This window comes from Falco naumanni, chromosome 6, assembly GCF_017639655.2.
Source record: "Falco naumanni isolate bFalNau1 chromosome 6, bFalNau1.pat, whole genome shotgun sequence".
In the NCBI taxonomy this organism is placed as follows: domain Eukaryota; kingdom Metazoa; phylum Chordata; class Aves; order Falconiformes; family Falconidae; genus Falco; species Falco naumanni.
Genome location: NC_054059.1, coordinates 56,084,451 through 56,097,251, shown reverse-complemented (window position 1 = coordinate 56,097,251; position 12,801 = coordinate 56,084,451). Strand labels below are relative to the sequence as shown.

General features: G+C 37.1%; 1 protein-coding gene across 2 annotated transcripts in view; it reads left to right on the top strand.

Annotated features, from left to right (window-relative positions):
• The window catches only part of LAMA2 (laminin subunit alpha 2), a 376,489-nt gene that overhangs the window by 302,605 nt on the left and 61,083 nt on the right, over nt 1–12,801 (top strand). For both annotated transcript variants that reach the window (XM_040599010.1, XM_040599009.1), the window contains exons 40-41: nt 1,540–1,678; nt 7,951–8,053. In XM_040599010.1, the coding sequence (XP_040454944.1) occupies nt 1,540–1,678; nt 7,951–8,053 (242 nt within the window). The remainder of the gene's footprint in view (nt 1–1,539; nt 1,679–7,950; nt 8,054–12,801) is intronic.

Here is a 12,801-nt window from a genome sequence, read left to right as displayed (position 1 = left end):
TTAATTTAACCTAGAAAAAATTGTTATTTTTTCCTTTATATGAGGAGGTATTAGTACAGGCTTCTCCCTTACGGCTAATCACCTGCTCATGAGTAAATGTCATTGGTATTTGGCAAATTCAGTTCTGTTCCATCCTAACCAGAAGGGATTTGAATTATATTTCTGAGGAGTACTTGAGCTACTAGCTAGCTAGCTGTTCTTGGCTGTGCATTTCTCTAACAGAGCATCACAAAAACCTACTATAGCCTAGTGAGCTCCATCTGTAGTTGAGGAAGGAGACAGGCTTTTCTAGGAGTGATGCAGAGGCAGCTCGGTATTCTGTTTCTGCAGTAGCCTAAAGGGAAAATTTCTCCCTCTATTAACTACATGTGGAGTCCACAGAGTATACCTTCCGTCCCCTTTGTCTTTCCTGTTGCATTTTGTAGGAAACATTAAATACTCGTTGAAGCAAAGATTGGAGCCCAGCTGTCCCTGTTCCCCAGATAATAGATTAATTACCAGGTTAGAGAATGAATTTTTCTTTCTTCCACACATGCTGTCTCAATAACTGAGTGTTCTGTACAAGCTGGAACAGGTCCAGCAGAAGTAATCCTTGCCTCCCTTATATTGCCATACCCCTTGACGATGAGCATTTCCCAGAGAGGCAAAATTCTGAGTTCAAATCCATTCTTGTCCAGTTTAATTGGGGATTTTAGGCCATTTATCCTTTATTCAGTAAAAGCATCGTACGCTTCAGGCATAATGTATACTGAGATAGATGTCTTCAAGTTAATTCTGTAGGTGCAGTACTTCTTTGTAGAAAATATTTGGAAGTTTCATAGATAGAGAGTGCAAGAAAAGTGATTTCTCCAGTCTTCTGGCTAGAAATTCCCCTGGAAGGTGGTTAGCTGAGCTCCAGTTCCTGTACGAGGAAATATTACTTGTTTATAATTAGCTTTTAATCGAATTATAGTTACTAGAATGGAGGATTCCATTCAGTGTGAAGCATTATTGTTTGGTTTTCATTTTGGTCAGCAGAATTAACATTTAGGATTTGGTTTAGACAGTGAGAACTCCTATGAACCTGGCATTTCTAGGTTTGGGAGCCAGACCAAGAAATTAGTTATTCAGAGAGTCTACTTTAAAACATGCCTGTGATGATCTCCCATGTTCACACAGTGCAAAATTCATTATGTTGCCTGGCTCAACACATAACCTATGAACCCACATTATGAATATTTGTTATGTAGCTTATACATAACACATACAGTGTTAAGCACTGCCTGTCTTATCTCAGTGTCTAATCTATTTTTATCTCACAGAACCTTCTCTTATAGTGAACATTGGGGTTTATGTCTTTCTGCATAGATAAAATGTGAATTCTATTGAACACATAATACCAAAACTCCTGAAATCTGAAGTGTAGCATTGTGCTCTGAAGAAGTGCCCTAGAAATAGCCTTAGAAATACAGGCTGTTGGTTTTGAAAAAGTAGGATACTATGTTCTCTTGAGCTCTGATAGCAGGTTTCATGGTGTGTTTACTTTTCTCATCCCAACAGAATCCTTGCTGAAGCCAAAAACATCTCTTTCAATGCCACACTTGCTTTCAATGCTTACACTAACATCAAGGATTACATAGATGAAGCTGAAAAAGTTGCCAAAGAAGCCAAGGCTCTTGCAAATGAAGCTATGCAAGCGGTAAGAAAAATAAGTAAATTGGGCAGAAGCTTAGATTTTCTGTGGAACTGTGCTACACCTTATCTTAGATCCATGTTTTGCCATCTTATGAGTTTATTTAGATACCCTTGCCACCATAGATTCTTTTTTTGGGATTAGGAACCTATGCCCCTGTGAGAGCTACTTGTACCTTCAGATTACATCCCTATTTGTTTCTAACTCTTGTTACTTATTTTACATTCCTTTTTTGTTTGCTATTCTTCCTTCCTCTGTCTTCTGCTTTTCGGTCTCTGTCTATGGCTCAAGCCAACAGCTTTGGGTAAGGAGTGTAGGTCATTTGATACTCAGTAAAGCTAGTTTATATTTAGTGAATGTTTTGCACATATCTGAAGAACTCCATACCTTAATTAACTCTTCACCCTTTAGTTACATGAAAACGTTCAAAGGAATTTCTCTGCACATAGGATGAGCTGTGTGCACCTGGCAGAATTCTAGAAATGGGGAATTGTAGGAGGGGAGAGGAAGATTTTATTCATAGAAACCATACAGCTTCTGTTGTATGTATATAGAAACCACGCAGAACTCTGCTGTTTTTTGCAGAGAAATCATATTCTCACTAGGAGGTACTGCATGCAAATTTTCAAAGAAAAAGAGAGAACTTTCAAAAATAGGATTGTAAGATAAAGCAAGCACTCCAGCCTGAGACATAATCAGAAACTCAGCTCTTTAATGTATATACTGTGAGCAGAAGACATTCTGAGCATAGCCAGAATTATTTTTTATGTCAAATATCAAAGGGGCTGATGGCTGATATGTGGAAGTCAGTCAGAGAGCAGCTGATGTGCACTTCTCAGGCACACAGAAACATAAGGAAATGACAGTATAATATGAAATTGCCAGACCCTATATTTGATACAGAAACATATAAATGAGCAGAAGCAACTTGTAGTTACATCACTTGTATGTGAATGAAGGTAGCTTGTGGAGAGCTACTTCAGTCACATGGATCACGAGAACAGCAAAAGCAATCACATGCTGTAAAGGTTTGTATTTAGGAGAGGGATAAAGTGATCTAGCCACTGCACAAAAGTTTTAATATTCTTAGGTTGTTTACATTGTCAACTTCTATTTCAGATAACACTAATTATTATATTTCTCTCTTGAAACATTTTCACCTCACACATTAGTATGCATTAGTTCTCTGTAAATAGTTGTTTCACCAGTACTCCTAATTACACTGCAGAAGTAAATAAGGAGCTGTGGATTTATTTTTTCCTTTTCATTAGGATTTAATACAGATAGCCATCTTTTGCTGCTTTGATGACTCAGTGAGTGAGGCAGGAGACTGTTTCAAGGATTGAATAGGAAAAAAAAGACATACAGCAGTCAAGAAACAAAGCAAGCAATTACAGTGTGGCTACAGAAGAGTATATATCAGATGGTGAACTGGCTGATTATACCATGGAGAGAAAATGGATATATAGTTTGAAAGGGATGAAGGTGGAGATGGACAATATGATGTAAACAGAGGCAAGTGAGTAGCAAGGAAAGAGACTAAGTTATTATTAAAGATCAGATTTTGAGCATCTCCCTTGCATGTATTATTGAGAGCTTTTGTTGTTGTTATGAGCTTGTATATGTAACAGAGGTCTAGTTGATAAAGAAGAAAATGGAGGCCGCTGCTGCCTGTTAAATGTGATTGACTTAATACAGAGTAGAGGTAATCAGTGGTTTACCATCAAATTTTTGCAGAGCAAGGTAGATTATAACCATTATCTGGTAAATGATCACATGAGGGTTTTGGGCCAGATTTTAAAAATATGTTAATTGTGAAGTGCAATCATCATTTCACTAATCTATTTTTCTGTTTTTATGCAAAGACTGTTGAATGTTTACTTATCCTAGGTGAAAAGCTTAACTGCTAACCATGTACATCAGGCTCCCCCTTTTGTGCAGGCCCCAAGGAACTTACATTTAGCTGAGCTTCAGCATGAGAGCAGGAGTGCACCCTTACTCAGGGCTGTCTGGAGCACCGTGGTTCAGGCAGTCCCCGAGAAGGCAGCATTTGTGGATTTGAGCCCCTTCAGACTAAGAAGCCCCTAGAAACTGTGTCCCCTCCTTTCTGAGAAGGTGCCCTTTGGGGACCCTGTGTAGAAGACAGAGATCATGTCTTTCCCCTCCTTTTGAAAGATGGACCCGTGTTCTCTTTTGAAAGATGGACCCGTGTTCTCTTCTTTATGAGAGCAGCTGTGGGTTCCTGTCTTCTGTAAAAGACTCTGATCTCCAGATTCTGGCAGATAACTGAGAAAAGTGCTGTAGCTCACATGCATCCCTAAGCCTAGCCTTTCCCCTTGACCATTATTAATGCTGGAGCAGGGGGAGGAAGTTTTCCCAATAGCAGCAAGCTGGTGCATAAACTAGAGATGGTAGGAACAGGACTAAAGCGATATCTCAGGGGTTGGTTGGGGTTTTTTTGGTTTGTAGTGGGAAAATTGTATTGTTTTCAAATTAAGCTAATGTTGCTGAAAGCAAGAATGAAAAGATGCTTAAAATCCATAGTGATTACAGCAAGCCTGGTAAATAAGTCAAAAAGAATGTATTAAAAATATGACAGAAAAATTCCTCCCAAGCTTTTTATGGTGGTTTTGCTCTTCCTTTAAAAGCAAAATAAATTTATCACAGATGAGAAATCTCTAGTATTCAAGCAGCTTCAACATCCCATTACTTATCCAAGGATGCAGAGAGGAGTCATGTTAACAGATCCAGCTTGTCTCACAGATTAGAATCACAGTTTTACAATACATCTTGAAAAAGTTGATTATTCTTAGCCTTTTTGGAAAAGTCTTAGAGGGTAGTACGTGGAACCACAGGGGACGTTAGGTGTTTAGGGGCTAATTCCTTCCTTGGTTTTGACCTTCTTTGTAGTGGTAGCCCAACAGTTACATTGGATGTCTAGGTTGGTAATGACATAAAGCTGCCTAGCCATCCTCCTTATGAGGATTTCCTGAGGTGCAAATCATTTGTAAAATTTTGGTACTTCAGAATGCTCAGCTATCTTTAGGACTGGTGAAAATGTGAGTAGCTGTAGCCCTTGCATAGGTGAAAACTTCCAAGCATGTAAGTGTATGTGAAAAGAAAATAATTTATTTTAAGAATAAGGTAGAACTATTTTTAACCGATGTGAATTAGCACTTCAGTCTATAAAATGCCATATATGTGTGTAGGTTCAAGTATGTGATCCTCAAAACTGTCCCAGTGCATTTACATCCATGCTTGGGGCTGTACTGCATATGACCAAAATCACCAACATTTCAGCAGATCTGGGCAACATGGTGCCTACTTCATGTTTACCTTCATTCATGAAAACTCAGAATAAAATCCTTTCTGCAAAGTCCTCAGCAGCAATTAGTCTGATAGGTGCTCAGCATGCACTGTCAGGGGAGTCTTTGCAATGCTGTGACTGTGGCTGATCTTATTCAAACTTGCAGTATGTAGCACATTTCCCTGTTAATGTGGTAAGTCAGTGATTCACACAGTCATTCCTGGGAGATCTGGAGGGATCTCCATCACAGAGGAGTGCCATAACCCACCAGGCTATGGGCTGAACTGAAAGCTTTAGGCCACGTCTGGAGAAACTGGGCTGTTTAACAAAAAAAAAAAGTGTTCAAGATTCATTGAAATACCAGAAAAGGGAAGACAGAGGGGTTATTCTTCCAAAATTCTTTCCTTACCCAAAATTCTCTGCTAAATATTAATTCATAGAACTTTTCTGTAATTTGATAGATTTTTTTCTTTTGCTGTTAAACTTCATTAATTTTTTTGCTAACTTATGGATAGAAAAAATCAGACTATTAAGGATCATCTATCGTTTTAGTGGCAGCATTTTGCATTATATTACAACAACACTTATGCCTCTAAACCATGATTGCGGTTGCATTGTTTGGACACATAATGAAATCCCATTTTTGCCATAAAGTGCTACAAGCACTCAGACTATAGGGTTCACAGAGGGAGGGTAGGGGGCATGAAGAGTGGCACAGGCAGGGGAAGGTACTGTCCCCAGGTTATGGGTACTCTAGAAGATGCAGATTTAAAACAAATTAGATTCCTGAGAATCTGTGATTTTCCAATTTATCCTGAATCACAATCTTTTTTTACTTTTCTTTTTTACAGCAGGTGCCCCAGTTTAGAAAACACTATCAAAGACCCTTGTCTGTCAGTCTATTACATCATAAAGGTGTTCATCATGACCCAGGTTTGCCACAAGCACACAAACTCACCTCACACAAAGCCAGAAAATGTTTGATTTTTTTCAATATTGACTTCATCATAATTCAATGCCTCGTGAGACATTAGAAAAGCTAGCAAAAAACTATTTTTTACATCAGATGTCTGGATTAATCCTTCTTTTCAAAATTATTTTGAAATAAATATAAAATAAAGCTTTTAATCAGTACAAGTGTATTTGTCTCTGAAGGGGCTTTTCTAGTATTAACTTTATGCTGAAATCTGTCTCTGACTAATTGTCAGCACATGCTCAATTACTGTCCCTGATTTGATGAACTTCTTGGCTTTGTATATTAAATTTGGTCTTCCAACTTCATTTTATTGAATATAAACTGCTTAATCAGCCAGACAACCATGTCTAGTCCTTTAATAGTAATAACAATCTTTATTTTTTAAGTCTGTGGTCACAGAGTGATCATACCATGGGTTCTGTTGCTACTGGGGAAAGAAATATAAAAGTATTACCTGATTTGAGAGGTGCATCTGCCCCAAAATCTGGCCAAACAGTCTTCCTTCAGGAGCAGTCCTTTGCTTAATTTGGATAGTCTTTTTTTTTCTTTTTTTTTTTTGGCTCGTTCTATATGTATTTTTCTATTACCAATGCTACTTGTATTATGTGATAAAGAAAATCTGTAGGAAACTGATTTTGTTCATCTTTTGAATGTATAGTTTCTGTTGACGGTGAAAAGAATTTGTGTACACAGCTTAATATTTCAGGTGAGCTTGGAAATATGGCAGTCATATCGGCCTTACTTTTTAAAATCACTTAGCCTGTGATGAAAGCTAAGCATTTACATCCCGTATGAATACAAGGAATCTTTAATAGCTGTATCCCTGTGACATAGCAACATATGCCATGAGATATCCCATAACAGAAAAAACTGGTTCTCAATTTTGAAAGTAACTAAAACATTCCCTAAGATTTTTTTAAAAGAAAATGAAATGGGCAAGTCCAACATACAGTTTTTAAGCGTTATCAAAAAATCAACAGATTCAGTAGTATGTAAAATATCACCTCTGGGCTTGCTCATTATATAAATAATGAATAGCAATAATAACTGTGTCATTTAATTGACACACAGTTAATTTTTGAGTATATGTATCTGCCCTGGAAAATGAAAAGTAGCTGCTTCTTAATTACTTACTAGTTACAAGGCTATGACCCATGACTAATACAGAATGTTATCTGGCTGTCAGGAGTATTCTCAAAGAAATGTATTCAGTATGATGTGTGACCTGGGTTCAGTCTTACAAACTGAGCAGTAAGTGGTTCAGAACCCAGAGCATTTCCTACCAACTGAAAATACTAATGTACTTTAGAAAAATCATTCTATTTATTGATCAATCTCTGCACTGAAGATAGAGATGGATGTTTTTCAAAAGAAAGATCTTCAAGTAGCATGAAATGGTGAAGGATGGTTATTTAGTAATAAAACTCTTTCAGATTAACTTCAGTTTGCCCTTCTTTTTAACTCTATTTCTTATCTATCATATTTTCTTTACTGGCCTAGCAATTACGATTCTTGAATTTAACCACAAAGGAGACTCTGTTGTCAGTATTAAAATTTGGATCATCAGATCCAGTCTGGCTTCTAAAGGTACTGTAGCTGCTGTTAGGGAGAAATATTGTATTACATGGTATTGTGTCTGCAGCTGGAGGGAGAACCCCATGTTTAAGTTGAAATATCTTTTTGATCAATTGTTTTGGTCAAAGTTGTGCTCCTAGAGTCATACCTGTTTCTTTAACCCTATAAGCATTTTCTCTTTTTATTAAAGTCATCACTGGTATTCCAGAGATCTGGCTTCCAGTTAAAACAAAAGGAAATTAATTAGAGATTTTTTTTTTTTTTTTGTCTGCTACAGACCAACATAATGGCCATGGGATAGAATTCAGAGCACACTGACATTCACTTAAAATTTAGATGATTGTTCACTTATATCATCTTCATATATCTTTTAGGACTTCAGACTTTCCTGTATGTATGACACTGCTTCTTTTTCTACAGACATCTGGTCCTCAAGAATCACTGAAGGATGGTGCCAAGAGCTCTCTTCTGAAAAGCCTCAGGGTCCTTAATGAAGCCAAGATGCTAGAAAATGATGTTAAAGGTATGTGCAGTATATGGCATTCAGGCCTGTTAAATACAAGAAAAACATGAGACTGCTATGCTTCCAGTATGAAGAAGCCATGTAAGTAGGAGAAAAGTGTAATTCATTATCTGATTGAAACTGAACAATGTAGCAATGAAGAAGATTCTCATGGTTTGGGTGCAGGTATTATGCAGGTGTGCAGATGCTTGTCCCCTCTGTTTCTTGGACAGGAAAGCTGAGGACAATGGAGCCTTGGTCTTCTCATGCCAACTACAATAAGAGCAAGAGTAACCGGGGAGGAGAGTGGGATGGAATTTCTGGTTTTGATTTACTAAATGCTGTAGCAGGAAATTAGTACAAAAACATGCCCAGCATTAAATTGTTATTCTTATCAATACAGAAGCAGGGTTTTGCAATGCCAGTCAGAGATACCGAATCTCATCAGAATGCCTATGGGATTGTGCCAGGAAAAGGAAGCATGGGGAGGTAGAATGAAGATGTTTGGCAAACAGAAAGTAATGGGAGGGAATTGCTAAGCATTTTCTTAAAAAGATGAAACTAAAAACAAGTCTCTAGAGAAAAATTACTATTTTCACGCACACACACAAATTTTTATTCCTAAAGCATAAATACATGTCTAAATGCAGCTCAAACCATAAATTTTGTAGATTCCAAACCAAACACTTTGGTTTCCCAGTGAAAAATAAAGTATCTTTAATTTCTATTCAGTATTTTCCACTGGGGAAAAAATATGTTTTGCATCAGCTGTTTAGTGAGTTGTAAAAGATGGTAATTCAGGTCAGACTGTTCTTACTACGGCCTTAGTATTTTCTCATCAATAAATGAGAGTATTATTGGTGAATGTCATAGTGGGAGAAAACAGGATGGTAGTCAGTATGGACACATATGAGGTGTTTCATGCAAACATGAATAATCAGCTGCAGAAATTCAGGATGAGGAGAAATTGTCGGGGTAGCACTTCTCTAGAATGAGACTAAAGAGAAGCATGAATGATGTGCTGGGTAGAGGTGGAAAAGGCAGATGTCACAGAGGAGTGCATGAATCAGAGCATGGCTTTCCAAAACACATGAAACAATCCTTTTACTTTGTGCAGAGTTTCTAATGCTTTAGTGAAGTTACTGGCTACAGTGCTGAGCACTGAACTTCATGAGGGCTGAGGTGGTTTGCAAGGCCTGGAAGAGGAGAGATGAGGAGAAAGTTTGAAATAATTTAAATCTGCAGACTGAAAAAGAGACAATTGAGTAGGGACTCAGTATTCTTCAGTTATGTTAAAGTTTCTCCAAAGAAGATGGGACTAACATATCTCAAATGCACTGATACAGATCACATATTAGGAAAGTCTTCCTGGTAATTAAAATACAGAAGTTCTGGAATTGATTACTGAGGAGATTAGGGAGATGCAATCTTTGAAAATCTTTGAAAACAGCTTAGACAAATATCAGTGAGGACTGACTGTTGGTCAGAAGGAAAAAAATTATCTTTGGACAAACATATGTTCATAGCCTATGATTCAGTGATCTTCTGATCATTGCAACCAAAAGCAGTTTATTTCTTGTCTTTCCAGACAGATTGTTTTATAGGTCTTCTAAGAAAATACTTATTGTAGCGCTAATGAAGCATCTGTTTAACAGTACTGAACACTTCTTTCTGTATAGCAGTCTTAGAAAGGAATTGAAAAAATAATTCATTTTGATTAAACCTGAGGGGAAATAAGCATGATACAATTATCCACTTTCAAGTAGCCTAACACTGAGTTTCACACATCTGCCTTTGTGAAATATGTTACACATTACTGGTTTAATTGCTTTGGGTTTACATATAACAAAGGAAGCAATTTAGAAGCATACAGTGTTTTTGCCACTGGTATAGTAAAGTATGAGAGGAGGATCAATTGACTGAGGCCTCCACACAACTATTTTGAAAGTCTTTCATCCAAATATTGAGTAATATTTTGGTTAGTCCAGACAAAATAAGTTCAAATTGATAACTTTGTGGTTTATTTCGAATTAGTGCACTGTAAACCCCTCCCTTTTGTAATCTGAAATTCTGTTGTGTATAGTTTGAGAAGCTTGTGTCCAGTCACTGTAGTTTTTGCAAAATTCTTGCATACTAGATACATTATAGTTTAATCTGATGCAGTTGGCTGAAGCTGTAATAGGGTTAACCTGGAATTAACCACAAGGAAGGGAAAAGCATTGCCCTTGAAAACCTGTGTGAGAAAACAGATTTAGGACTTAGAAGAAATAAAGACAAGGAGAGGAAAACAGATTTTTTGCTTATCATAGTATCTGAAAATCAAGATTATTTTTTTTATTTCATGCATCAGAGCTAAAAAAATAACACACAGTAAATATTCAAGGTTCAGATTTAAACTGTTTGTCACAGAGATGATGCCTGAAGCTTCCCTGTCATGCTAGAGTAGGTAAAATACTTTTTGTTAGAAACCAGATAGATTTTTATAATAGAGCCCAGTCTTCTGAGTTTTAACATACAAAATTTTCATTAGCCTCCTGGGAGATGCATTACAAAAACCATACAGCATGAAGGATGAGATCCATACAATTTACTCTTCTTTTGGCTATTACTATACTTTAATTTAGTTTTGGCAGCTCTAGGATTTTCAACTGCAGAACTAGCTAACAAGTAAAAATAATACTTAATAAGATCATAACACATAATATTTTATAAGGTCATTAATTGCATTCCACTGTCATGCACTGTTTGAAAGTTAAATATATTGTTATTTTCTTGTAGCAGCTCCGAGAAAAAATGTGTCTACAGTTACTAGTAAATCTTGGATGTATGTTTAGAGTGTTCTTTATTGTGGCTCCTTACTGCGAGATTCAGTACAGATTTAGAGCTGGAGGTGCATGTTTCAGTAAACGTGTTACAGAGAATCACAAAACTATGAGGGGAGTCCAATGTGCAATATAAGTAGCGTGGCTGAAGTAGAACGAATAAGGATGCTGTTAGTGCCCCTTTCTGGAATGCTAACTGCTGCAGTTTGCCATGGCTAATGTATAGGAAATACTAAAACAGCAATGCTGCTCCTTCTCTCCCGTAGTATTTCTCTGAGCAGACTGGACACCGTGGAGTGGAGTCCATAGCTTTGTGTGCTCCCCAGGTAGTTATAATGGAGTAACCATGTGTTCCATATAGCACAGTGCCCTGTTTTCAAGGACAAAATAAAATAGTGTCTGTACTTGGATATATGTTAATTCGATGTGCCTGCAAAACTGTCCAATTTAACCCTGAGAAAAGATGTATTACAACCTCAATAAGACATTATTTCAGAGATCTTTGAAAAAAAGTATGTTATTCTCCCATTTTATGCCAGTGAGAATTTAAGTTGGCAACAGTTTCATAATTCAGAAGTGAAGGTCTAAACAGTCTGAAGATTCATAAAGCAATCTTAATGCAAGCAGGGATCAGTTTTAAAATGCACTTATTAAATCTTTGTCTATGTTCTTCCCCCATACTGAAGGGTAATGACTTTCTTAATGCGCTCTAGTATGTCTTAGATTTAAAGTACTTTATACAGACAAACATTCTGAACTTTTCACAGTATGCCTTTTTGCATCTAATAAAACATGGCCATGTTCCACAGCTTGACCCACAGAGATCAGTTAATGTTGTGCCCAGAATGCAGGTGCCTGAGAATAAAATGCAATGACAGATTTCTTAATTTCCTTTTTTCCACACCCTGTTTTTGCTCCAAAGTGTTGATATTACTAGTATTATGAAAATAATCCCCTCTGAATGTCTTGATGTTTCCAGGATATGAAGGGAGAGCTGAGTGTCAAATTAATAGAACGATGTTTTCTTACGATTCTTATAAAGCCACCCTGTTCAGAATCTTAACTGGAAGTGCAGGGTGGATGATGGGCAGTCTATAAAGAGCTAGTAGACAGAAGTAATCATTAGTTTAAGATATCTCTGTCTGCACTACAGGTAGTACGTTAGTTAAAATTATGGAGACCCATAAGCCACTCAAGTAATACACACTCCAAAAATCCAGGCTGGGCTGACACGGAGGTAGGAGTGTTTTCTTGCTAAATTATTACATTCCCCTGATTTGTGGCCAATTACCCAAGTTATAAAATGGCTGTTAATCATGGAAATGTTTTCTATTACCACCAAAACCTGCTGAAACAGTCTTTACAAAGCAAAGCTTCTGACAGAAGCTATTAAAATAGAGATTTAGTCATTTCTGTGTCTGTGGGGGTAGGAGTTAGAAGGAATAACCCTGGTGGGAGAAGCAAAATCTGTATGTAGTACTCTGGCTAAGGAGGAGTTTTGAAATTTTGGCTACAAATGAGTGAATGCTGCTGCCTGCCAGCTTCATTCTCACTGCCTTGAGGGATTTTCAGTTTGCCAGGAGCAATTTTTCTTTCTTATAATTTTGAATTTAATGTTTTAAAAATATACTTGCCCCAGTGCAGATTTGAGACTATATACAGACTGTCAAAACTGATCAATGAAAAGCAAAAATAAGATGTATAAACTCTTCAGCTAGAGACTGCTGTCAGGTGGCTACTGAAATTCAGCTCATGTCATTTCTTCTGCTTAAAAATTGACAACTTGAGGGTGACTTGTCTTGTCTGACAATGTGTGAATATTTTTAGCTAAAACATTTTCCAGCTGATCGGCACAGCTAAATCTTTTGTTTGTGTACTCTCCTATTTGTATTTTTGCTGACCTGGCATATTGCATTCACCAAATTATTTCAGTCAGTGCTGAAAGTA